Source organism: Nycticebus coucang, chromosome 14, assembly GCF_027406575.1.
Source record: "Nycticebus coucang isolate mNycCou1 chromosome 14, mNycCou1.pri, whole genome shotgun sequence".
Taxonomy (NCBI): Eukaryota; Metazoa; Chordata; class Mammalia; order Primates; family Lorisidae; genus Nycticebus; species Nycticebus coucang.
In genome coordinates this window covers 48,217,452-48,244,481 of record NC_069793.1, presented here as the reverse complement: position 1 = coordinate 48,244,481, position 27,030 = coordinate 48,217,452, and the positions used below count along the sequence as shown (strand labels likewise).

The 27,030-nt window shown below is 33.9% G+C and overlaps 1 protein-coding gene across 14 annotated transcripts in view; it reads right to left on the bottom strand.

The window, feature by feature from the left end:
- Positions 1-27,030, bottom strand: part of SOX6 (SRY-box transcription factor 6) — a 667,807-nt gene that overhangs the window by 133,294 nt on the left and 507,483 nt on the right. For 9 of the 14 annotated variants that reach the window (XM_053562397.1, XM_053562398.1, XM_053562400.1 and 6 more), the window contains one exon: positions 7,158-7,281. In XM_053562397.1, the coding sequence (XP_053418372.1) occupies positions 7,158-7,281 (124 nt within the window). The remainder of the gene's footprint in view (positions 1-7,157; positions 7,282-27,030) is intronic. The other 5 variants (XM_053562393.1, XM_053562401.1, XM_053562403.1 and 2 more) reach the window with 1 other exon arrangement.

Sequence of the window (27,030 nt, the reverse complement as noted above, 5' to 3'; positions counted from 1 at the left end):
ACTTTTTGAGTATTAGTTTTCTATTTCCTTTGAGTGAAATAGAAATAATACTACATACTACCACTTTTGTATAAGAGTTGTTGTAAAACTTAAATAAGATCACACATACATTTGTGGGGGACATATCTTGCAAATAAATGTTACTCAGTAAATTTTAACTAAAACAAAGGAATAAAAAAGAAGCCATGTATAATCCTACAATTGTAATAATTGTACACCAACCTAGACAACCTAGAAGAAATGAACAAATTCCTTAAAACATGCAAATTATCTAATTGATTCAAGAAGAAATAAAAGACCTCAATAGATTGAATCAATAATCAAAAACCTCCCAACAAAGAAAATCCCTGGGCTACTTGGTTTCACCAATGAATTCAGGCAAACATTTTAAGAACAATTAACACCATACTTTTTTCAAACTCCTATGAAAAATTAAAGAGGAGTAAAGACCTCTAACTCATTCTAAAAGGCCAACATTACCTTGTTACCAAACCAGAAAAAGACATTACAAGAAAAGAAAATTTCAGGTCAACTTCCGTTATGAAGGTAAATACAATAATGCTCAATACAGTATCAGCAAACCAAAAACCAAGGGCACATGAAAAGAATTATTCACCATAGCACCAAGATGCACAGCTAACATCATATTCAATGATGAAAACTGGAAGCTTTCCCCTTAAGATCAGGAAAAAGACAGTGATGACCACTTTCACTGATGCTATTCAATATTGTACCGGAAGCTCTAGCACTGCTATTAGGCAAAAAAAAGAATTAAAAGATATCCAAATTAGTAAGGGAGAGGTAAAACTATTTTCAGATGACACATTCCTATATGTAGAAAATCCCAAAGAATCCATGAGAAAGCTGCTGGAGCTAATAAACAAATTTAACAAATTTGTTTATTAAGATCATACGATTATAAAATTAGAACACACACACACACAAAGCAGTTGTATTTATAAACACCAGCCATAAACAACCCAAAAGAAAATTAAGAAAACAATTTTATTAAGTGTCTGAAAGAATTAAACACTTAGACTAACTCTAACCAAGGAGGCAAAAGATGCATACACTAAAAACTATAAGACACTGACTGAAAGAAATTAAAGATGACAGAAATAAATGGAAAGGCATCAGTGCTTATGGATAGGAAGACTTATTAAGATGTCATTACTATCCCCCCCAAAATATACAGATTCAATGCAATCTCTATCAAAATTATAATTGATTTTATAGAAATTGGCAAGCCAATACTTAAATTCATATGGAGTTACAAACAGACCCAATAATTAAACAATCTTGAGGAAAAAAAAAATAAAGTTGGAAGACTCACACTACAGAACTATCGCAATTAAAACAGTGTGATATTGGGCGGCGCCTGTGGCTCAAGGAGTAGGGCGCTGGTCCCACATGCCGGAGGTGGCGGGTTCAAACCTAGCCCTGGCCAAAAACCACCAAAAAAAAAAAAACAAAAAAACAAAAACAGTGTGATATTAGCAGAAGGACAGATATATAGACAGATACACATGAAAGAGAATAGACAGCCCACAAAATAAACCTTTATATATATGGTCAATTGATTTTCAACAAAGACATTAAAACAATTCTATGGAGAAAGGACAGTATTATCAACAAATGGTTCTGGGAAACCTGGATATCCACATGCATAAGATGGATTTATCTTACTCCATATACAAAAGTTATCAAATACATCAACAACATCAAACTTAGGAGATAAAACTATAAAACTCTTAGAAGAAAACATAAAGGCAAATCTTTATGACACTGGATTTGGCAGTTTGGCAATTATTTCTTCGATATGACAATTAAAGCACTAGCAAAAAAAAAAAGATAAATTGGACTTCATCAAAATTAAAAACTTTTGTGCATTAAAAGATACTTTCAAGGAAGCTAAAAGGCAACTTACATAATGGGAGGAAATATTTGCAAATCATATATCTGATAAGGTATTAATAGCCATAGCATATAATAACTGAAATTCAACAACAAAAAAAGAAACAATCCAATTATGGTTAAAATGGGCAAATACTTAAATAGATATTTCTACAAAGATATATAAATGGCCAAAAGGCACATGAAAAGATGCTCAGTATCATAAATCATGAGGGAAATGCAAATAAAAACCACAATGAGATACCTCTTCACAACTACTAGGAGGAATATAACTTTTTAAATGGAAGATAACAAGTGTTGGAGAAGATATGGAGATAGATACTAGAAACCTCTTATACTGCAGGTGGGAATGTAAAATCCACAGCTGCTATGAAAAACAATTTGGTAGTTTTTCGAAAAGTTTAATGTACAGCGACCATATAACGCATCCATTTAACTCTTAGGTATATATCCAAAAGAATTGAAAGTGAGAATTCAAACAGATATTTATATGTAAATGTTCCTAAAAGTATCATTCACAATAGATAAAAAATAGAAACAACCTAAGTCTTCACCAACAGATGAACAGATAGACAAAATAAGATATATACATACAATGGAATATCATTCACCCGTAAGTAGTAATTAAATTTTGGTATATGTTACAATATAGGCAGTCCCCAGGTTATGAACAAGAGAGGTTCTGTAGGTTTGTTCTTAAGTTAAATTTGTATGTAAGTTAGAGCAGGTACATTTATGTATTACCTATAATAACCTCTGTTTGTAAGTGATAGCCATGTGTCAGTCAGATGTTTGCAACTGTAATAGCCTCTGTAAAGGCAGCGCCTGTGGCTCAAAGGAGTAGGGTGCTGGCTCCATACGCCGGAGATGGTGAGTTCAAACCCAGCCCCGGTCAAAATATAGGTCAGATGTTTGTAAGTTGGGGACTGCCTGTAACAATAAATCTTAGAAACATTACGCTAACTGAAGTAAGCCAGACACAGAAAATACTACATGATTCCATTCATAGGCAGTACCTACAATAGGCAAATTCATAGAGAAAGAGAATAGAGGTTGTCAGAGGCTCAGGGATAGAAGGACTAATCATTCGAAGGCTACAGAGTTTTTGTTGGGGATGATGAAAAGCTTTGGGTATAGATAATAGGGTTGGTTATATGACACTACAAATGTATTAATGCTACCAAGCTGTATAATTACAAATGGTTAAAATAATAAATGTTACATTATATATATATTTTACTGCAATAAAAAAAGAAGCATTAGGTATACTTGTAAAATTGCTCTTGGTCACTGAGCAGAGGGATGCTAAGTCTAATGCTCAACTTTTGGACCACTTTTCTAATGATAAGGATTGTAGTTTACTGGGCTAAATTTACTCTGTTTCATGGTCAATCTTTATCCCTAATCCCAGTACTTTATAATTCTCAAAGAACTTTCATGTTTTACCAAATTTAATTTTCATACTCACATTTGAATAGTGGATAAATCATGACACATTTTTTAGATGACAAAAAGTGACATTCAGCAAGGTTAAATGACATGTTCAAGTAGGAATGAAATAAAATAATCCACGTGAAATATTCAACACAGTATTTGACACAGTAATCATTCAGGAAGCTTTAGGGATTACCATATTATAACTAGTAAGTAAATGGAGGATCAAGGAACGGGCAGACATCCTCCTCTGAGTATCTCCCGGGAAACTTCAAGAGAGCTGTTCAACAGCAATCATTTAAAAAATCCCACCTATACAAAGTACTGGGTTGGCTGGATCATCCTCAGAGCATGAAGGAGTATATTCATTGCTTTTATTTTTCAGGAAAGCTGATCTTGATCTGATATATATTTTGGCAACTGTAAAAGAGCTTTTTTCTTTTAATTTTGTCAAATATTGGTACACAAATTGCTGCATCTCTCAGTAACATGATGTGAAACAGCCAAGTAATCAAAAATCTGTAGTTTCTCTTTTAGGCCCTGATGATGAGTTCCTTTCTAGGAAGATGTCTCTAATTACAGAACTGGTAAAAGAATAAAAAAAAGGGGGGGGGGATTAAAACTCAGTAAAGCTATTTCTAGAAAGATCAGTCTAAAAGATGCTGCCCTGGAGTTGTACAATTCCTGTGGGCAAGAGGCATCTTTGGCAACCCATCAGAATGGGAGAACTTGCTTGATGTTTCCTACATTCTGGGACCCTGAAAAGCCCAAAGCTGTGGGTCAAATCACCTGGCGGAGAGTAAAGGCCTAGAACTCTAAATATATTTATTTACATTCATTTGTCCTGATATGGGTTCAGAAATAGTCAAACAAACAGTGAATGTCACCACGAGGTGACACAATTATTCAATCAGCTGGAGACGTAAACACTAAGGAATTATTTCAGGTAATGGGAAAGTAAAAAGAGAGAAGAGAGAAATTAATGTCTTTAATTTATTAAGATCAAAGTAGGTCTTGTTTTTCCTCTTGCTTAGGGGACCAGAGTATAAATTATACCACTATTTCAAGGCTTTTGTGAATGACAAAGTTACCCCCTTCTAAAAATTTAGTCATTGTCTCACATACATTTCAAATGAAGTTACCATAGCTCAGTCTAGGGCAAAAAAGTTTTGTTTGTTCAGACTCCACTCCAATAGCAGTCTCCTTCCCTAATTAAGGAAAATGGCAAAAATACTATGTAGATTAAGTCCTCTGAGCATGTACTTTGTCTATTCATAGTATATAAACATATAATTTTAATCCATTTGAAACATAACTTTTATATACAATAAAGCCTAGATTAGACAAAATATTAAAGGCTTTAGAATTCTGATTAATTTCTAGTGATTTAGGAATCACTAGAGAGTAAGCACCTTTGTACCAGTCAGCTTGCTTTGCTTCTCTAGGACACTACCCTAAGCTGCACTTTGTTCAATGAGCAAGTGCAGGAGTGTGTATCTAACTCCTGCACAACATTGTCTCAGTCACCACAGTCTTCTTAGTTACATGTTACATTCTCACTGATGCTCTTTTTGGAAGACTTTGAAAAAATGGTCTCTATTCCTTGAATATATAACAATAGCTTCCCCATGAAAAATGACATTGTTTTAACAAAATTAGATAAGTAACACAGTAACAAAATGTTCATGTCTACCAGAAAACAAGGCTCATACCTGATTTTGAAATGTGGAGATTTTTAACTTTAATCAAATAGTGAGTTTCCACATATAGTACATTCCAAGTATTTCTAGGAAGATGGAGACTTTACCTCTTTCATGTTTACACGGATGGAGCTGGAACATATTCTTCTTAGCAAAGTATCTCAAGAATGGAAGAAAAAGTATCCAATGTACTCAGCCCTACTATGAAACTAATTTATAGCTTTCATATGAAATCTGTAACCCAAATATAGCCTAAGAATATGGGGAAAGGGGAAGGGAGGCGAGTGGAGGGGAGGATAGGTGGAGGGAGGGTAATTGGTAAGACCACACCTATGGTGCATCTTACAAGGGTACATGTGAAACTTACTAAATGTAGAATATAAATGTCTTAACACAATAACTAAGAAAATGCCAGGAAGGCTATGTTAACCAGCGTGATGAAAATATTTACAATTGTATATAAAACCAGCGCATGGTACCCCATGATTGCATTAATGTACATAACTATGATTTAATTAAAAAAAAAAAACAGAGACAAAAATTAAAAAAAAAAAAAGAGGATTTCTAGGATTGGCATAGGGGTGACAACTTGAATTTACAATAGAACAGTAAATTTAGTTTATATCCATGTTCCAAAGAAGTCAGGATGAAGACACAGTTCAGAACAGCTCACAGACTTACAGAGAAGGACTGAGCCACTGCACTGACAAAAATATATTCTCTGATAAAATACCTTCTTTTTCTTATAGGTGCCAATTTCATAGGAAGTATAACTTGTGCTAAAAATTCTTCTCTAGAAAAAATAAACGTTTAACAATTTGAATGAAACAACTGTCTTTCTATCAGATATCCAGAAACCTCTTGCTAACACTATTTTGACTCATTTCTGTACAAGAAATTGTCAGTTCGTCCTTAAATTAGCCAATCCTGTAACATCCCTGTTTTACAAATCATTTGAGGTTTTGCCACAGACATCCTATTTTTTTTTTTTACAAGAAAGAGAGTTCTCTACCAAATGCAAAAGAGTAAGCAATGACAACAAGTAATTAAAACAAGATGTTAAAACTTACTAAGTTTGTTTTTATGCTATTTAGTAATCTTCTTTACTCAGAATTTTAGTAATGTGATTTATATTTTATTATTGCTTTAAGCATATTAAAATGCCTTTGTTCACTTTATACCCCACATACACAAAGGAACTGCTGCACTCAGATTTGTCATTCTCAGATTTGATGGTTAATATAATCAGGTTAATATGTTAAAAAGAACTTGACACAGAAATTATTAATGAGTAGAACAAGGTCACTACTTCTGAGCTGAGGTCACTTACAAAGAATGCACAAATGAAATTAAGGTTGACTTTTATTTACTTGACTATCTTCTTACATTGGATTCCTTTGGCAACATCTCTTTAAACATTTAAAGCCCTGTTTACAAGGAGGTTCTAAAAGAAGCTTCAAACCATTATGCCCCTAATTGAATTCCCCAGGAGTCCAGTAAACTCTGAGGAATAAAGAAAAATCATAACATTTGCAAAATCATCTCAAAACATATTTTACTGCAAGGTTAAATGACCTGTTTTTGAGGTTCAAAGATTAATAAAAGAATATTACTGAATGCTTCATTATTTAGGCTAAAATCAAAAACAATTTTACCTACTAGCAGGGAGCTAATTAAATCATCTCAGTTTTAACTTTTTTTTCCAAAAAAATCTGACAGCACACAATAATAATATTTATACCATACATGATCACTTTCCCAGCATATAAAAGCTCTCAGGAGGAGGAAAGGATCTTTAACCAAAAATAATAACTTACAGTAAATGTATGAGAGAGAGCTGACAGAAATGTTATTGTCCCTAGGGAAAGCAGTATTTTCACCTGTGAATGCAGAACAAACTCAAGTGAAAGAAGAGAACGTAAAAATTTTTAGAAATCAATTAGTTTATCACAATGCCTTCTTTTCTTAATTCTAATTTTCCTTTTAAATAAGCTTTTATGATCTTTTTATTCATAGTTGCTAGTACACTCCTGTGTTTGTTGTGAGTACTAAGCAAAAACATGTGGATCTGAACATTTCCAAAGGAATGTTAAATCCCTCCCAACTTACCTGGTTTGTATGTTATTCCAGGGGGGAAGAGGAATCCCTGTTGGGCAGCAGCAGCTGCTGCCAGGGTCCGCTGGTCATGTGGAAAAATTGGGATCATGAGCGGAGGCATGTGACCCTGAACCTGCTAAAACAGAAGAGAGCCTATGATCAGACAGAGAGCAAACACATGCCAAGAAGTATTTGTTTTTCGCTCCTGGAGGTATGCTGGTACCCACACAGCCGTCCACCTCTAACCTCATTCCAGATCTGCAACCTGAGGAAATTCAGGCAAAATCTACCGACTCGCTTTTCTTTGATACCATTAACACCCCAAAGACATAACTTCATTGTGAATTTGCCTCATCCTTACTTCCACCAAACTGTAGTTAATGGTTTTCTTTTCTCTTGTGTTTTCCCCTTTTATTTTCTTTTTTTCAAACAAAGAACTAGAATAAATGAGTTCGCTTCTTTTTCTTACACTGTACAATTTTGAGAGGTTTTGCCCTTTCGCCTGCTTTGCATTCTGTGCTTTATTTTGAAAATAGTATTTAGTATCCTTAGTCACAAAATAATGTCTAATTGTTATATATTCTAAAAGCTGTATCTCCCCAGGTTAGGTATCTTATTTCAAAGCCTCACTGCATTATGTTGAACATATAGCTCTTCAGATTTAAGGCTACTACATCTTGGCTCCCAATTAAACTAATATTCTTTGCCGTACACACCTTGATGTAACATATAAATTGCTTGTCTGGCTAAGCGGTTTTACAGCTTTATGCACTACTATGTAGCTCAGTAATTATGGAGTTGTATTCAGAAAGCATTTCGTAATAAATCCTACTATATCAAATTTGATTTGACCTCAATAAATGTATCAAAGAGCACAAAAATGCAAAATAGAAAAATCTTTACTCTATATCAGTATTTGTATTCCATATAAAGAAAATAAGAGCTATGACAGAATCATGCTTATGAAAATTACATTTTAATTTCCAAGCTCTTTCCTTTGCTCTATGCATGCTGTCCTGATTCCACGATAGCACAACAGGAAGATTTTTGTCCCGGCTTTTCGGGAACAATTTTAGAGGTTGAATACAGGACTTTTCTTATTTAAAGATCAAAACTAAGATGTATCAAAAAAAAAAATCTTGAAGTTCAAACAGGGTCTTCAGTCTTTTTACCAGTGTGAAAGAGCTGTATTATATCCTATTTAAGATAGAAACCTTTACCAGTAATTTTACCAACCCCAAACCCTTCCCCTGTTTAAATTCCTGAGTCTTCTCTTTAGGCAAAATTCCACGTGGTGGCTGACGACCCTGTTTAAATAGCACCAACTTGCCTTATCCTGTCCCTGTTCCTTCTATAGCCAGGGATGCAGTGCAAAAAATGCTTCTATGTGGGTCTAGGAGGTTTCATTTACCAACATATTTTCTCTAGGGACAGCCCTAAGATGTGGGTTAATAAAGGGCAAACAAAAAATAAACACTTTACAGTATTTTTCTGAATTCATTTCTCAGGAAAATCAACTATAATAAAAAGGTCTTTGTGCAATTACTACCTTGCCAGTGGGGCGTGAAAGAAACTAGCTTTGAGCAGCTATTTCTTCCATTTTAGCTGAGGTAAGCCCAAGTTTTCAACATTAGAGTACAAACTTAGCCTGCTTAAATTGGAGCCGATCCCCTAGTGTCCAGGTCTTGCCTTTAACCCTGAAGAAAAGCACCGGGTTTGCTACTCAACTTGGGCTGTTGTGACTTGATGCAAACCTGAAATTCTAGGGACATGTTCTAAGCCAGAAAATACAACACAGCTTTTTTTGTGGATGACAGTTGCTCAGTACAAGAGTATATCAAAGAAAATCATTTCATTTTTCTCCAGAAATATGGCCCTAGCATCTAGAACACAGCACAGATGGCCTATACTCTAAAGAAAGGAAACAAGAAAGTAAGGGAGGAAATTTGGGCATCACATTTATTTATACTTCTCTTTTTTTCATTTAACAAATATTTATTATGTTGCAATTATCTGTGAGGGATCTTCAGAGGTAGCTGAAGAAATCAGAATGTTTAGCTTGGAAGAGAAAAGACATAAGGTTATCTTCAAATATTTGAAAGAATGATATACGCACAAAAGATTAGAAGAAGACTGAGTGGCTGCAGAGGGTAGAACTAAATTCAAAAGAAAGAAATTTCAGGGAAATTTAATGCAAGGAAGAATTTTCTAATAATAAGTTATTCCATAATCACCATCTCTTTCCTTGGAGATGGTCAAGAAAAGGCTATGTACCTCCATATGTTAGAGATGTTTTAAGGTAGATAACCAAAACCATGATTAAATAATAATCTTTAGTGTCTTTCCAACTTCATAATTCTAGGATTGTTTAAAAGTCAACATGAGTTAGATAGTATTTTGTATCATTCCTTTATTCAGTCATTGAAAATTTATTTATTGAAAACTTACTAGGTACCTCCAAAGGCTTTGTTGGCAAACAAATCTGATCTCAAATTTATATACTGTTAACTTCTTAGCTGTATGATCTTGGATAGTTACTTAACCTTTCTGAGGTGTTAAAACTAAAGCTAATTATACTACTTTACCTGGTTATGTAATGATAGACAATAAAGTGAAGTGTGTGGCACAGCGTCTGACATAACAGTAACGTCGTGTCACAGTAAGTGTTAGATACCTGCTCTTTTCTTATATAGTTTATATATTTAGGATTAGAAAATTATCAAATTATCAATAAAACTAGGAATAGTTGACCTTACCCATCACTCTACTTCAAGAAAGAAAACATGGGCCAACTAAATAATCCCATTTGGCAGGCAGAGGCTTGCCATGTTCTTAGCAGACAATATGCCTCACAGAGCACTCTCACACCAGGTATCTAGAAGACCATGAAGAAGAGGTGGGATTACCAGGATCATTTGAAAATGTAATTTGAGGTCTTCAGTGTTATTCATTAAAGAGCATCTTAGAATAAAAACAGTTTTATTTTTATATTGGGTGCTCAGTCAAGCTCTTCAGATCATAAGAACATGAAGAGGTCACTGGCAATTAGGAACCAGACCTTCATTCTTGAGTCACAGTGTCTGAGTTATGCCTTTGTAAATGTTCATGTTCGAGAGATAACTAATCAAACTTTCCAGGGTCATTTTAAATACCAAAGCTATAGGTGTTTCATATTAACATGAGTTGTAAGAATTTAAGGAAGTTTCTTTTTGTCTATCACACTCTACAAGGTAAGATATGTTAGAAACTTTAAATGTTAATTATTATCCCAGGATCTGTTTCAATAAGGTGAGAGACAAAATAAATGAGGATAGAAGGTATTGTGAAAGCAACAGTAATGACGGAAACAGAGCTGGGATGGAGCTTAGAGATAATCTAACCTAGTAGTTCTGAAAGTGTGACACCTGAACAGAAGCATCAGCAACATCTGGGAATTTTTTAAAAAGCAAATTCTTGGACTCTATCTTATACCTACTGAGTTCAGAAACTCTGGGATTAGATACAACAATTTGAATTTTAGACTAAAATTTAATCTAGAGCAATGATTCCCAAACTTCAGTGTGCATCAGAATCATACAAAGGGGCTTGTTAAAACACAGATTCCTTGGCCCTACCCTCAGTGTCTTTGAGTCAGTAAATGTGAGGTGAGGGCTTGAGACTGTACATTTCTAATGCGTTCCCAGGTGAAGGTGGTGCTGGTGGTCCATGGACCATTCTTTGAGAATCATTAGTTTAACCCAAAGCTCACAACTTACACTTAGGGAAACAGGTGGCTACAGAAGGTAAAAGATACGAGCCTAAGTTTCAATGCCTGAGACTCTAGATCCAGAGTCTAGAACTGCCAATTCCCCTGTCCAGTTTTTCCATTACACCAGACAGACTTCAGTAACATATGAGAGAGGAATCACTTTCACATACTGTTTTAGAAGAGAAAACCTGGAGGTCTCCATCTGAATAACTTCGTTTCAGAGGTATATTGTTGGAATTTGATAACTATCAATGTTGTTCAGTTTTATATGAAGTTCTTCATTCCTTTCTCTTATTTTTACCCACAACACACTTGATCTGAATATCTACCATTACTAGTTCCACTATTTCATTATAATATATTCATTAACAATAATCATTTAGTTTTAAATGATAAAAATGCCCTTACCTTATTTAAGTAAAACAATGATGTAAAAATTCAAAGTGCTCTTTAATAATAAAGAGAAGCCAGAAAACCTAGTAACTAGGCTGAGAGGAGACGATGAAAGTTCCTCTTTTATCTCTAATTACAGAAGTAATAACAGTGTTGATGACGATGGTGATAATAACAGTAACAACCACAGCAGCTAATATTTTTCAGTGTTTTCTATATGTCAAGCTCTAGAAAAGTGTTAATTAAATGCTAATTTAATCCTCAAAACTCTAAAAGGTACTTAACATTATTATTCTTTTTTTATTATTAAATCATAGCTGTGTACATTAATGCGATCATGGGGCACCATACACTGGTTTGATAGACCGTTTGACACATTTTCATCACACTGGCTAACAGCCTTCCTGGCATTTTCTTAGTTATTGTGTTAAGACATCTATATTCTACGTTTACTAAGTTTCACATGAACATTATTATTCTTATTCATTTAATGAGAACTAAAAAACCATAAGAGATTAAGTAATTTCATCAAATAAAAAATGCCACATGGAGCCAGGATTCAAGTCCAGATATGTCAGGGTCGAAGTTTATATTTTTAAATACCGTATTATATTAAGCATGAAATCATCTTTTATAAAAAAGACTAAATTATATAGGGAATGAAGTCTTTGCAATAATAATAATTTGACTGACAGTTTTAGAAATATAATTGTAGATTTACATGCAAGTTGTAATAAACAACAACAATATCACAACCAGGGTATAGACATTGATACAATCCAACCAGTTTATTCAGATTCCCCCCAGTGTGTTCCTGAAGGAATTATAGATTTAAAATTAGCAAGGTTAATGGGGGTCAACGAATACTTCCAACTACCACTTTCTACAGAATGTTCACCAGTATAGCTCAGTGCAAGTGATATAAGCAGGGAGTATAAATTAAAGTGATGAGTACCCCCTCCCATAGATTCCCATTTATTGTACTTACTAAAGGAAGGATTACTGGTTGCATGTAGGACATAAATGGAAAGCAAAAGCAAGGTAAGGGGAAAAAAAGGAGGAAAGAGTGCTTGGTAGCCAGACAAGAATCACATAAATATCTAAGATATTTTCCGCTTTATGGAAGTTGTGAATCAAGGTCATTGCAATGAGTACCGGTGCTCAAGGCAGATAAAAAATTTTAAAGATACAGAAAAACCACACCCTGCTCTGAAGAATGTAATCTTGCTTTTGCCTCTTCCTTCCCATCATCCTATTTTCCCATTTGGTTACACGCCAGGGAAGACAGTCCTAGTGGAAACAGCAAACCCCCTACCCCCAATTCTTTACTAAAGATAAAAAATAATAGAATTTGCCTCACTCCATCAAATAATGACCAGTCTCCACATGTCTTTTCTAAGAAGCTATCAACATTTCAAATAGCATTTTTTTCTTGAAAGTATAACTCTCCCTAAGCAAAAGTTCAAAATTCTTTAATTATCCTATAAAGAAGTAAAATTGATTTTGTTAGTACAAACAATAAAATTCGATGTGACTAAAATATATCTCTAAGCATGAAAACTGCATTATTTTTAATGCTTTGTAAACAAGCACTATGAGGCTGGGATTGTAATTCAAATGATTAATAAGAAACCAGAAACCCCATCATGGGTAAAGCTTAGTGCATCATGAAAGGAATAAACTATGTACCCTACAGCATAACTGTCCATTAATTCTAAACTTCCACAATCCATGACCAAAGTGTTTCCCTTTTGAAGAGGGTGGGGAAACACATTCTTGATCAAATAGGCTACATGCCCAGAAATTTTAATTGCTAGGGTGTTCCTCAAGTCTTTCAGAGAATCAAGACAGCAGCAGATGTGTATGAAACACTTAGGTTCTGTCTCTTCCAATTCGTAAAACAGCACTGTTGCATCAACACTTATCCCCTTTGTTTTCTCTGTGCTAAGTTGTTGATAATGCCATTTTTTGCCATCTGCCCCAGAGCTTCATTAAAGATACATGAATGGGCTAACTGGCCTGATATCTTGTGAGGAACAGGTGCTATTGTTTGTCCCTGAAGACTTGCAGTAAAGATATGACTCAGAATACTTGAGAAAGAGCATCTGTAGCAGTCAGTCAGAGAGCAACTTGGCAGAGACCTGGCTACGTGCTAATATGCAAACAGAGTGACACTCAGGGGGGCTCATTTTCTCTTTCATGAAGATTCTTTAACTTTTTTGTAGTGATGGGCAATAAGTAGTTGTATTGAAAATGTCATGCATATTAATACCTATTACTGAGTTAAAGGCAGTGAACAGGGAGGATATTTTAAATGCTTCATTTATAGAAAATCACTCCTTCTGTGATATAATTGAAGAAAGCTTCTTTCAACTGTCAAAAGGAATGTTTCTAATATGTTTGTATCATAGAGAGGGAGGGAAAGATAAAGATTAAAAATACTGATATTAAGAAAAAGCAAGTGCAAGAGAAAGAGAGAAATGAAAGAGAGAGAACTAAAGGTAACTTTTAAATACATCTTGATACAACTTTTTGTTTTCTTTTCCTTTGTCTTATTTAGCAAATCCCTGGCTGCTACAGCTAATGGAATATATCAAATCTTGCCTCTAGAGAATCTATCTAGTTTCAGCAGGAATGTGCTCAAACTCAAATTTCCTAAGGAGCAAATTTAGGACACACATTTTCTAGAACAATTGAGGAGAGTCCTATCTTCTTAGAGGTTTTCTACCCCCATCCAATTGATACATATCATACAAATAATGTAATTGCACTGCTTTGTTTTGGTTTATTTGTTATTGGCAGGATATTCCCCCTCCCCCACCACACACACCACCTCTCTCCCTATCCCCCTGCACCCCGTCTTCTTTTCTCAGGTCTCATCAGGAAAATGTACAAAATACATTGTTATCATTGTTAACATTCATTATATAAAGCAATGTCTTCCTAGAATAATGCTTACTATTGATAGCTTTCTTTAAAATTCACACTAATGGCTAAAAAAAATCCCTGAAAACGTAGGAAAACTCAAGATATTATGGTTTAAAAGCATTCTTTTCAAAAATCAGGCTTTAGTCTTTCAAAGTCATATGCTTTAGTTAAAACATTAATAAAGAACTAACTTTATATACATACATTTTTCTGTATATATCTTATACTTCAGTTAAAGTTTAATTTAAAGGAAAAAAAGAGAAACTACAGCTATAGTAGTTTATATCTCTTTTCTAATTTAGACTATTAAATATACTTTGCAAAATATCCAAAATATTCATAGAAGAAGTAAGAAATGGAAAAAATACACCTTGTCACCAGCTTCACTATGTTCCCATCCCTACTACCAAAAGTAACACATGCAAACAAAGCAATTTTATTTGCTGGGTTGTTTCTTTATGATAGCTATTTACAACCTACTTCATCGTCTAGCACTTCCCAGCTCCCTTCCTTGGTTATACAGGAGAGAAATGATCTTCTTTGAGAGTAAGAACACAATGACTCTATCAAGTCAATGGCACATGTTTTTAGAATCTTCTTTAGGCATATATTCAGAGAGAAACGTTAATAGTCCTGAAAGAACCAATCCCGTCCTTTGTGTTAACATCTCTATATTCTCAGCATATTGTATATATTTGCTTTATTTGCATTTTTTAAAATGGAGAAATATCTCGTTAATATACCAATACCTGAATGTTTTAACTTTCTCTCTGATTCATGTGTACATATTCTGTTTAATATTAAATTTCCAAAGCAAAAAGAAAATGTGTTTAGGACTAACATAATCTTAATTTCAAGCATTTCTTACTTATTTGTCCCTTTATTCCATGAAATGAAGAACTCAACACATACGCAATGAATCCTTAGACTTCTGAGAAATGTGTTAGTACATAGAGAAGGCAGCAGTGCCTATCGTAATTCAACTCATCAACAGCTATTTATTGAACACCTATCACTATATACCTATATATCACTATATTCCCATACCCCAGGTAACAGAAATATAAAGATGCCTTTGAGACATCATAGTCTTATTTTCTCAGGCAGTGGTGTTAGGTTTGTTTTCACTGAAAAACTGTGTAAGTCCTCCAGTTTGTTAGCTTACTTTAGAATAAGAGCAATAGAGAAAGGAAAGTTTTGCTAAAAAAGAAAACTAAATTAAAATAAAAATTTCATTAGTTATCATTCTATAGCCTTTCTATGTTCTATACCCCAGAAAAATTTTGAGAGTATTACAAAAATACAAGTCAGATTACTTTATAAAATGGATGATAAATGTTAATTAAATGTGTTCAAACTATCTTACTATGTTTTAAGAAACTCTCACCAGGAGGGAAATAGAATATCCTGGACATAAAGAAATTAATAAAACATGTTATGCAAAAGTAAAATTTATGATTCATTTGGAATTAGATATCCACCACCTTTTCAATCCATACAAATGCATAATCTTGTCAATTAAATATTATTGTTAAGGTCTAGTAGTATGTTAAAATCACTTTAAAGTGCAACTAAGGAAAATTCATGTGTGTTTATTACTCCTTAAGGATCTATTAGTGGGTATTTTATTCAGATTCGTGCTGTAAAATCTGCATAAACTCAGCATATTGTTATCCCCATGTGTGCATTTGTTTGGTTAAAGCAGAACAGCAAATCTCAATTTTTGCAACTTCTGGAAAAGTCAAGAGAACTAAAACAGTCTTAATTTTAATCAGATACAGTTATCACTACAGAAGTGAAGAGTTGACTATTATGCAAATAGTCACAGTTAGTGGTCACCAGGCCATCACAGAAGACTGAGCTAGTCAATTTAGATATTTCCAAAGACTAGTGAAGATGAATGTTTTTTGTTCCATCCTGCCTTATTTCCAGAGAAATATGAAACATATTAGAGACTAATGATTGCTCTTCTTAAATGGAAACACCATTAAATACACAATGATCAAAGTGTTTTGCCAAGATGAAATTTTTTTCAAATTTTGTATAAGTGCCTCCATTTAAATATGGTAACATTTGTGAAGAATATGGCATTCCTTTCTTTGTAACAACCAAATTCAGATATAAACCTTTCATAAACTTTTGACCTGTAATGAAGGCAATCTGGCTTTTACCCCTGAAGTACTTTACACAACCTTATTCTGTTAGCAATGACCAGAGTTCAATTATTAAATTCCTCATTCAGAAATGCAGGTTTACATCTTAAACTATAGGTCTTGTTAAAATTATGCATAAGCAACTTAAAGGCACGGACTTTGTATCTCCCCAAGGCTCAGTAAAAGACCTTACACAGAGTAGGGACTCAACAAATATTTGTTGTACAAATGCATGAAAGAACTTTTATTCTATGTTATTTAAAAACTAACTTACAACAATTCTAATGAGTTTTTAGTCTTCTAAATCAAGTCAAAGTCCTTTCAGCCTTTACAATCATCAAATCAAGGCAACAGAAATACAAATCTGCTCCAAACATATATCATCTTTTATTTTGGCTGTGCCATGGCTTAACTTTGAAGTTCACTATTTGGTAAGAAAATACAAAAATTGACTTTATTCATTTATGCCAAGATATCTTTAATGACTTAGTTCTCCCATAGCATCTGCTTAAATTCCCCTACAGTAAAATTCAGAATTGCCTCTAAGCTTCTTTCATAATTTCATCATCATCAATCATAATTCCTATTGACAGAAATAAGATGTTCTCACCAAAAGTGTCAGGAATATAATTTTCCAAAATAATATCATGATAAATGTTTGCTATATCACAGTGAACTTATTATGAAATATTAAATGAATGACAGAAAAACATTTGAACACCAACTACCACGGAGAGCAGAAGTTTCACCATAAGCAAGGAGGCCTGACAAACACTGTGGAACCTCTAAACATAACACAAACAAATTATATAAGCTATTGACAGGCAGGGATCAGCCATGAAAAGTTGACCTCCTTGGAAATATCAGTAAATGATAGTGTCTACATACGCAGGGTGGAGGCATAGAGATGAAGTAAGGTGAGGAAAGGCATAAATAATAATCATAATCACAAGTTAGGTTGCCTTCACATTATCAATCTTCATCACACTCTAGTCTTTTAGAGCAAAAAAGCTCATGGCATGCACTGTAACATCACTTTGGAGCATAACTTGCAATCCCTACCTCAACCCCAAATGGACATTACACACACACACACACACACACACACACTTTCTCTCTCTCTCTCTCTCTTTCTCTCTCACTCCTAAACCTGTCACCTCAACTCAATGAGAGAGAACGTTGACATTGACAATAATTATAAGGAAACGCTAACATGGTGGTTTTTAGAAAGCAATTTTCTTCATTCTTTTAGTTTTATTTAATACTATTTTCAATTAAATAACTTAGATAATATAAAGAAATGACACTATTAAGGAAGGGAAAGTCCAAACTCCCTAGTTGAGGCTGTGCCTCCATAAGATGTTCTTAACATATCCCTTACACCTGTTTCCCTACTAACCTTTACCATAATCTTTTTCCTTTTTCTTTCAATAGCTAATTCTATGTTCTCACCAATCAGTACAGTCTTCCTTTTCCTCTTTGCCTTCCCAGATCTGACCTATTCTTCAAGGTTCAGCAAAATTCGACTCTTCCATGAAAATTCCCCAAACAAAATTTCCTTCCCTCTGTCCAAATATGTACTGCACATACATATGTTGCAAAATGGTTGCAAAATGGTTTTACTCTCATGGGTAGGGATGGTCAAGGAAGGCTTCTCCAAGGAGATTACAGCATAGGGTTGAATGACGTGAGGCAATGTTACATGGAACTAAGAGAAAAGCAACCCGGGCATCAGACAGTGAGTGCAAAGGCCCGGAGGCAGTAATGGTTTGGGCAAAAGGGCTAGTAAGGCCAGAGCAGAATGAGCAGAGAAAGAGGTAGGGGGAAGATAAGGGAGATAATGAGAGAGAGGTAGGGGGAAGATTAGAGAGATAATGAGAGGGAGAGGTAAGGGAAAATCAGAGAGATAATGGCAGAGAGTAGCAGGGGAAAGACAGGCAGAGATTAGATCATTGAGGGTACTGTTGAGAATAGGAAAAAAAGTGGATTTTATTCTGAGTGTGATGGTAAATCCCTGGAGAATTTTAAGAGAAAGTAGTGGCATGAGAACTAATTTAGGTTTATAGATAATCACTTCAGTGGCTGTAAGGAAAACTGATGATAATAGGACAAGAATGAAAGCACAGACATGAGTTTAGAACTACCTCAACAGAGCCAAAATGTGGATAATGGTGGCCTATTTCCATCTTACGTATCCTCTGATCAGGTAGAAGGAAAACATCCTGCAGACAGAATCTTAATACATATGTTCCTAGGACAGGGCCTCCAAATATGCCAAGCAAAGGGCAAAGATATGATTGACTGAGAACTGTAATCTGTCCAGTGATGATTGCATCTGAGACAGAAGCATTTTTACTCTTTACACATTTATTCTCTTTAATGCCTACAGTGGAGAAGAGTATAAAATATTAAAATATAATTGGATACTATAACATGAATGTAATTCTTTTCCCCAAATATATTTTAATAAAAGTTTGGTTACAGGAGAAGCTTATTGATAGAAACTAAAAATCCAAATTCTTAATCCAGTCTGTGTAGGAAGTATAAAAGTATTTAAAAATAATAACAAATTACCTGTCAACTTTTCTATGGAAAAAAAACATCAACTGTTAGTAAAGATCACAAAATTAGAAAATTTAATATATACAAACTGCCTCAAACAGTGGTTAAATTAAACTTCTCTTTTTTTTTTAGTTGAGACTAATGTCACATTTGCCAAATGAAATTGGAATTTACAATACATAGACAAATATTATAGTGATTCACCTCTTGTGATACTCTTACTGTTACAAATTACAGGATAATAGCATTGTTTAGCAATAACTCAATGCCAATAAATAACTCAATGCAAACACATATAAAAAGGAATAGAAATTCGATCCCAAAGAGAAGTGGAAAGATGATGGATCCCCTCAGGTCCAGAGAAAAAAATAATCAGAATTCAAAATAGAAAATGAATACATTGAATCTTCCACATGTTCTTTCAAACTAAGAAATCCTACTAGTCCAGTATTCTCTATTTTAATATATTACTTTTTACTTCAGTCCATCAAAAACATAGTATTATATTGCTCTTGATAACAATTTTTAACCGTGGGAAAATAAATAAGAAAGAGAAGTATTATACGTCTTAGACTTACAGGTAGGAATAATATAAAATCTTAATTAATCTTTTGTACAACCCAAAAAACAAAGATAATATAAACAGGTTTGTCCTAATAATCCCAGCATTTTAAGACAAGGAAAATGAGAAGAAAAGAAAAAACATGAAAGGAAAACTAAAGAAAAATAAACAAAGAAGGAGTAAGCAAGTATAGATATTGTGGCTTTTTTTAGTTAGTACTATCTCTTATATCCACTCTGTTAATCCAATTATTGCCTACTCTGTCCCTTATACTTTAGCAAATAAAACTCCAAAACCCAGTATTATACTTATTACACAAATACATTGCAAGAATCAAAATGATATACATAAAAAGCTTCTTGCAAATAGAATTACTGTAAAAAAAAATTCAACTAAAATCTTAATTATAAACATTTTACTTAAATAAAGATACATATGTTTATTTTTAAACTTAAGAACTCATGGATTACTTAAAAATGGAAATTTAAACTGATAATTGAAAAGTTGTGACTTTAGGGTGGCGCCTGTGGCTCAAGAAGTGGGGCACTGGTCCCATATGCCGGAGGTGGCGGGTTCAAACCCAGCCCTGGCCAAAAAAACCACAAAAAAAAAAAAAAAAAGTTGTGACTTTAGATTGCGAAATGTTAGTATAAACACAGGGCCAATCCATCAGTGTGCCTTACCATTCAGTAAGTATTCCTGACTTAGGAGTTGGAATTCGTAATAATGTAACTTAAAAAAAAAAAAAACATAGAGATAGATAATTTCGCCAAACCAAGTATATCAATCTTGACACAGTTTAACTTACCTTTATAAATTTCTATGGGCAAGAAGGTGAACCAAAGAGAAAAAGGGAACCCTACTTCCCTACTTCTAAAGAAAGAGAGAATGAAGAAAGAAAGGGAGAAAGGAGGAGAGGGAGGCGTTTATTTGAGGGAAGTAATTTAATTCTTATTTCCATTATTCTTTACCCTCTAATTCCCCAAAAGTATGATGAGGAACATATTTTTCTCTTTGAAAATCAGGATAAAAGGAAAAGTAGAAATGCAGAAGTGTACACATAGTTATCAGAGAACAGACATTTAACATTAGATCTCTTCCAGAATAGTCAGGACTCACAGTTGCAGTACTCATGTTGTGAGTCAGGTGGTAGAACACCAATCCATGGGTTTATTTTTTTGACTTTGGGTAGTTTGTGTTATAACTTGAAATCTTAAATATACAGTTACAAGTCTGCGAAGAGGCATTTTCCATATCCCTAATATCATATCCACCATGAGCTAAAACCGTAATGATCAAAGCTATAGATTTTTTTTTAATAAATGACAATTCCCCAAAACGAATGACACAAAACCTAGTTTTGATTATCTTTAACCCTTCTTGATTTAACAATAAAAAAGGCCAAAGTAATCTTTTGCCTATAGCACCATGACTATAGTTTCCATGGTAGAATAAAGAGTTGAATCTACATAGAAATTTTCAGCCAATAACAATAGGCCTTTGTCCAGCTGTGACTACTTCCCTGCTCTACAACCAGTCCTTATCTGGCTCAGGAAATGCCTGTTTTAACTGACAGGTAGGAGATTAAATCTACAGCTGCTGAAACACAATCTCAGCTCTGTTAGATAGGCTTTCATTGAAAAGCACTACAAACACATAATTTGTTTATGTTGTACCAGCAATCTCTGACAAAGCAGACTGTCTAGCTGAGACAAATGTGGTTAAACCCATTTATTGTATTATTTCTGCTACACAGAACAAGCTCTTAAAACACAGAAAACTAGACAAGGCACAAAGCTCTAGCTGTCTAAAGAAATCAAGAATAGATGACTTCTTGTTACACTAGCCCTTTTTACACAGAAAGCATGTTCTCCCCTGGAAAACATCTATACCAATTTCTCTTTTAAGTGGGTGGTTCAATTATGTTTATGCTTTCAGTTTTTAAACTTTCTTTTGTTCCTTTCAGCATAAGCAGGCATACAGTCACCTAACCAATGAATATCTTCAGATTTAAGAACACAATGAATATTTATAGCAAGTTCTATATTACCCCTGAAAAAAATACCCATAATGATAAATTCTGATGACAATCTACCCTTCTTAAATATTTATTGAAAATTCTTATAAGGTGCTTTGATTTATTTCACTTGATGAAAGAATAGCTTTGTAGCTCATAAAAATATGAACAGTAGTATCTTTAAAATTAAGGAGTTAAGCACAGAGATACCTAATTGTATAAAACAAATGTTTAGCGGAGAGGTTTTTATCACCACCACCACCGCAACAACAACAATGAAGGCTGATAGTCAAGTGAATTACTTTTTCCAAATTAATAACCATAACTAAAAATAGAATTTTTTTTGTATCTAAAATCTACTCAGGTATATTTATTTAACTCTAACCAGGATCCTGAATATACTGTGTATACAGAAATGATAAAATTAGTAATAATTAAAGGTTAAAGTCTTTACCTACTTATATTAAAATTTAAAAGTAATAATCAGTGATAATGAAACAACAGATGGCACATAATATGGTTTCAAAATAAGAAAACAGATGCTGTAACTATAACTCAAACTTGCCTAAAATTTCTAGGAAGAATAACATAATAAACATAAAGATCACAAAACTGTATTTGAATCATGGCCAAAAGGATTATGGTTAGCCACTCTCAAATATGTCATCATTCCCTAAAATCTTACTTTATTTCTCCTTAATCATCATCATAAAACAGGAAAGTGAGAAAATAATCTTCCAAGTTGGAACACATGTGCCACTTGGAACTCTGAGTTAGTCTTAAAATATAGAAAGTATGTAATAAACTAGCTGAATCCATGGGGTCTCCCTTCAAACAGCATGGATAATGAGGGGAATCCATAACAGACATAAACAAACCCAGAAAGATGTCTAGACCCCACATCATTATATATGATATATGCCCAAGATATATGGGCATACATTTGAATGTTCAAGTTCAAACTTGGCTTCTATTAGACTGATTCAGTCACAGCATGGGGTTTCTTTAATAAACAAACCTTACTGTTAGAAAATACTGGGGACTCAAATCATGTATTATGTCCTAGCTAGTTAAAGATGTGGTATTCTAATGCCCAATAGCCTTTGAAGCTTTCCTACAACAGACTGTAAATAACAAAGGAAAACTACATCCTAGAAGAACATACAGAAGTCTTAGATTTTTGAATTTCAGATTAAGAGTAGATACCACCCAAAGCCAGAATTTCAATATATGCTCAAGAGAGAATTTGCATTTCCCATTTAAAATAAGAAATGACTTTAACAACGTGGTTCTTGATTTTATTTTCCATGATTCCGAAGGATGCTGAGTATATTCACATAAAAGATATAACCATAATTACTTATATCACTACAATAAGTTCTTTGCCATGTATGACATATAATCATATCAATTTAGCTCACTTCAGAATCACAGAGTTTTGGGACTGAAATGGTTTTAGAAAGCTATTTTTCTAATAGCTTATAAATATAAATATTAATATAATAAGGTCCAGGGAGAAGTGGCTTGCCAAGGTACAAAACTGGAAAATGATTAATCCAAAGTTGAAAACAAGGTCTTTAGTCTCCAAGTTTACTAATTTTACAAAATCAGAAAATCAGATTTTCAGGGATAAAAAAGATTGTGATATAATCTGAACAAGGTACTCTAGTAATCTGAACTAATAAGTAATTTAAACCAAGTCACAACATACGCGTCAATAACAAAAACTAGTTTTCTGACTAGTAATAAACTAGCAATAAACAAAACTCCATTAACATTAGCATAAAAATAAAATGCTTCAAAAACTTTAATGTAAGTATGTAAGACCTACACACCGAAAGCTATAAACAATGCAAGGATAAAGCACAGCATGAGGTCGGTAGTTAATAATATTGGGTTGTATTCTGAAAATTTGTGAAGAGAGTAGAGTTGTACTGTTGCCACCCCCCAAAAAAGGTAATTATAGAAGGTGATGGATAGATCAGTTTGTTTAACAGTAATTTCACTATGTATATGCATAATAAGACAGCACGTTGTACACCCTAAACATACAGTTCGGTTTTTTTTTTTGAAAACTGCAAAGGAAAATTTTAAAATACCAAAATAAATGGGAAAATATATCATATTCATGAAATGGAAGAGTAAATTTTGTTAAAATAGCCATTTTCTTCAAATTAGTTAATAAATTGCACACAATGCTAATCAAACTCCCAATAGGACATTTTGGGTTTCTTTTTATTAAATCATAACTGTACAGATTGATGCATTTATGGGGTTCAGAGTACTGATTTGATATACAATGTGAAATGCGTACATTGAACTGATTAACACATCCACCATCTCGCTTATTTGTTGTGGTAAGACAATTATACTCGTTTCTTAATACTTTTGAAATATATCATTGTATTATGTACATTATGATATGCTGATTCTCAAATTTATATGGGAAGAATAATCAAAATAATTTTAAAAAAGGAAAACAAACCTGGTGGACTATAGTAAGATTTCAGGCCTTATTATAATGCCATGTAAGTTAGGGTGGCATTGGTATAATGATAGCTGTAGCAATCAGTGGAACAGAGTCTAGAAAGAGATCTACATTTATTTGGTCAATTGATTTGTATAAAGACATCAAAGTATTTCAATGGGAAAAGTACATTCATTCAAACAGATTTTACTAGAAATGTATATCTGTATGAGAAAATAATTTTATTTATTTATTTATTTTTTGAAATTTGTCTAGCTCTGTCATCTAGGTTGTGATCATAGCTCACTGCAGTCTCAAGCTTTGGGGTTCAAGTGATCCTTCTGCCTTAGCCTCTCAAATAGTTAGGACTATAGGCACATACCACCACACCTGGGTAATTTTTTCTATTTTTCTTTTGAGGTGAGGTCTGTCTATGTTGTTCATGCTGGTCTTGTACTCCTGGCCTCAAGTGATTCTTCTGCCTTGGGCCTCCCAAATTGCTGGGATTATAGGCATGAGTCTGTCCAAGCCTAGACTTTTATGCCATACATAAAATTTAACCTAAAATGAATTTAGATCTAAACCTAATAGTTAGAACTAGAAAATATCTAGAAGAAAATATAGAAAAAAATCTTTTTATATCATGTTAGGCAAATATTTAAAAACAGAACATAAGCATAAACCAGAAAAGAAAAAAGAAAACAATGGAGTGGGTGGCATCAAAGTTATAAACTTTTCTCTGTAAAATATACAGTTAAAAAACTCAGTCACAAACTGGGAGATAATATTTGTCAAAGCAAATAAGGGGCTTCTATCTAGAATAATTTTTTAAAAACTGTTACAACTCAATAGTGAGTCAAACAAGTTAATATAAAGAGGGTGATAGATTTGAATAGACAACTCATAAAAGAAAATATATGAACAGCCAATAACACATGAAAGAAGGCTCGACATCAACGGTCATCCAAGAAATGAAAATCAAAATCACAATGAGATACCAATAAAATCCATGAGAATGCTAAACATTTAAAAGATCAATATAATAATACCAAGGGTTGGCAAAACAAGCAGAACTCTCATATATTGCTGGTAAAAATTAAAAATGATACAGCCACTTTCTCATACAGCAATTTCCTATAAAGTTAAACACACAATTTCTGTACAGCCCGGCAATCATTCCACTCTTAGATGTCTATGTATACAAGAAAAATGAAAACAGATGTCTATAAAAAGACTTGCAACATCACCTCTAATGGCCAATAGCTGGAATTAAGTTTGGAGGATGGCTAAATGAATTATGGTAAGTACATTCTATGGAATACTACTTAGTAGAGTAACAAAATATTGATCAAGATTATATAATTTACTCAAGACCACAGCTAGGAAGTGGTAGAGCCAGAATTAAAACATGTATCTTCTGCAACTTATACTCTTTCCAAAATTTACAGGTGCTTCTCTGAGAAAAAAAAAATAGCTTATCTTTATACGTAGGAAAAAGTTGATAGGATAAAGGTCTTTTCTTTGTGGGTAAAGAGTATTAACAACGTCTTTAGAAAAAAGGAAAATTCTGCTTTGGCATTAAACAGAAAAATTCTTTGAGTGGGAAGTCTGAGGTCAATCTATATCCTGAGCTATCAGATTGCCTGTTCTTTGGTTCCATTTACACTATCTTGTCATAATGACAGCTTTGTCTTATCCATTCTTGGCTTAGAAAGAAAAACAATTTTACACACAAGGGGTGGCGCCTGTGGCTCAAAGGGGTAGGGTGCTGGCCCCATATGCTGGAGGTGGCGGGTTCAAGCCCAGCCCCAGCCTAAAATCGCAAAAAAAAAAAATTTTTTTTACACATGTACCACAAGTACACCCAAATTCACCAAGTGCTGGAAACCTGAGCAGCCTATTCCTTATCCCATAAGCTGATCTCCCAAACTGACATGATACCAGCATGTGGATGAATGAAACCAGCATAGAGAGTTTTCAATTAACAGTGAGTAGTGCATTACTCATTAAGAGTCGGTTGTAGTATGGCAAGTAGGTCCTGGAATAAATAAATTGAAGTTAAAAAATCTAGATCAGGCCCAGTAATGTAACAAATTTCTTAACTTCAGTTTTCTTATTTAAAAAAGGCTGCTATGGGGCGGCACCTGTGGCTCAGTGGGTGGGGCGTTGGCCCCACATACTAAGGGTGGTGGGCTCAAATCCAGCCCCGGCCAAACTGCAACAAAAAAATGGCTGGGCATTGTGGCAGGCGCCTGTAGTCCCAGCTTACTTGGGAGGCTGAGGCAAGAGTATAGCCTAAGGCCAAGGATTTGGAGGTTGCTTTGAGCTGTGACACCACAGCACTGTAATGAGGGTTAGTAAGTGAGACTCTGTCTCAAAAAAAAAGAAAAAAGAAAAGAAAGAAAGAAAAAAGGCTGCTATGAAGAGAAAATTATGTTAAAGTGGTTATTACACAGTAGACTCTATTCATAGAATTTAAAAGTGGTTCAGTGGCCTCTTAAAAGTGGGGGGCATATCCCCTTTTAGAGAGCATTTCAGAGTCATGGGACATGTGTGTGGCTCTGTGTGCGTGTGCCTATATCTGTGAATATGTGATTGTGTACATTCTTCACATTCTCTCTCCCTAGAGATTCATTATGCCCTGAGTGGCCCTTCCTCACTGCTGCTATTGTTTTCAGGGGATGAGGTTTGGACTGGTGGGTGTATGTATGTGATTTAAGAATAACATACAAAAATACCGTTTGTAAGCGGAGGAAAAGTTCTGAGGAACATATCTGGATCTATCCTATTCTATAAAGGTTTTCTATAAAATGAATAATTAAAGAAGAATCTTGAAAAACAGAAAGACAAATATTTTTGCTATAATATTTAAGGAAGTTTAACAGTAGATTCTGAATTATCAGGCACAAAAATAAGTGGAACAGACTGAAGACCTAATGAGAAAAGACTCAATCTAATTTGAGACTTCTGACATTATAATAATATTACTGTGTTATTATACTGCTTTAAGCCACTAAGGTAATTACATGGAAATGATAATAATAGTAGTAAAGGC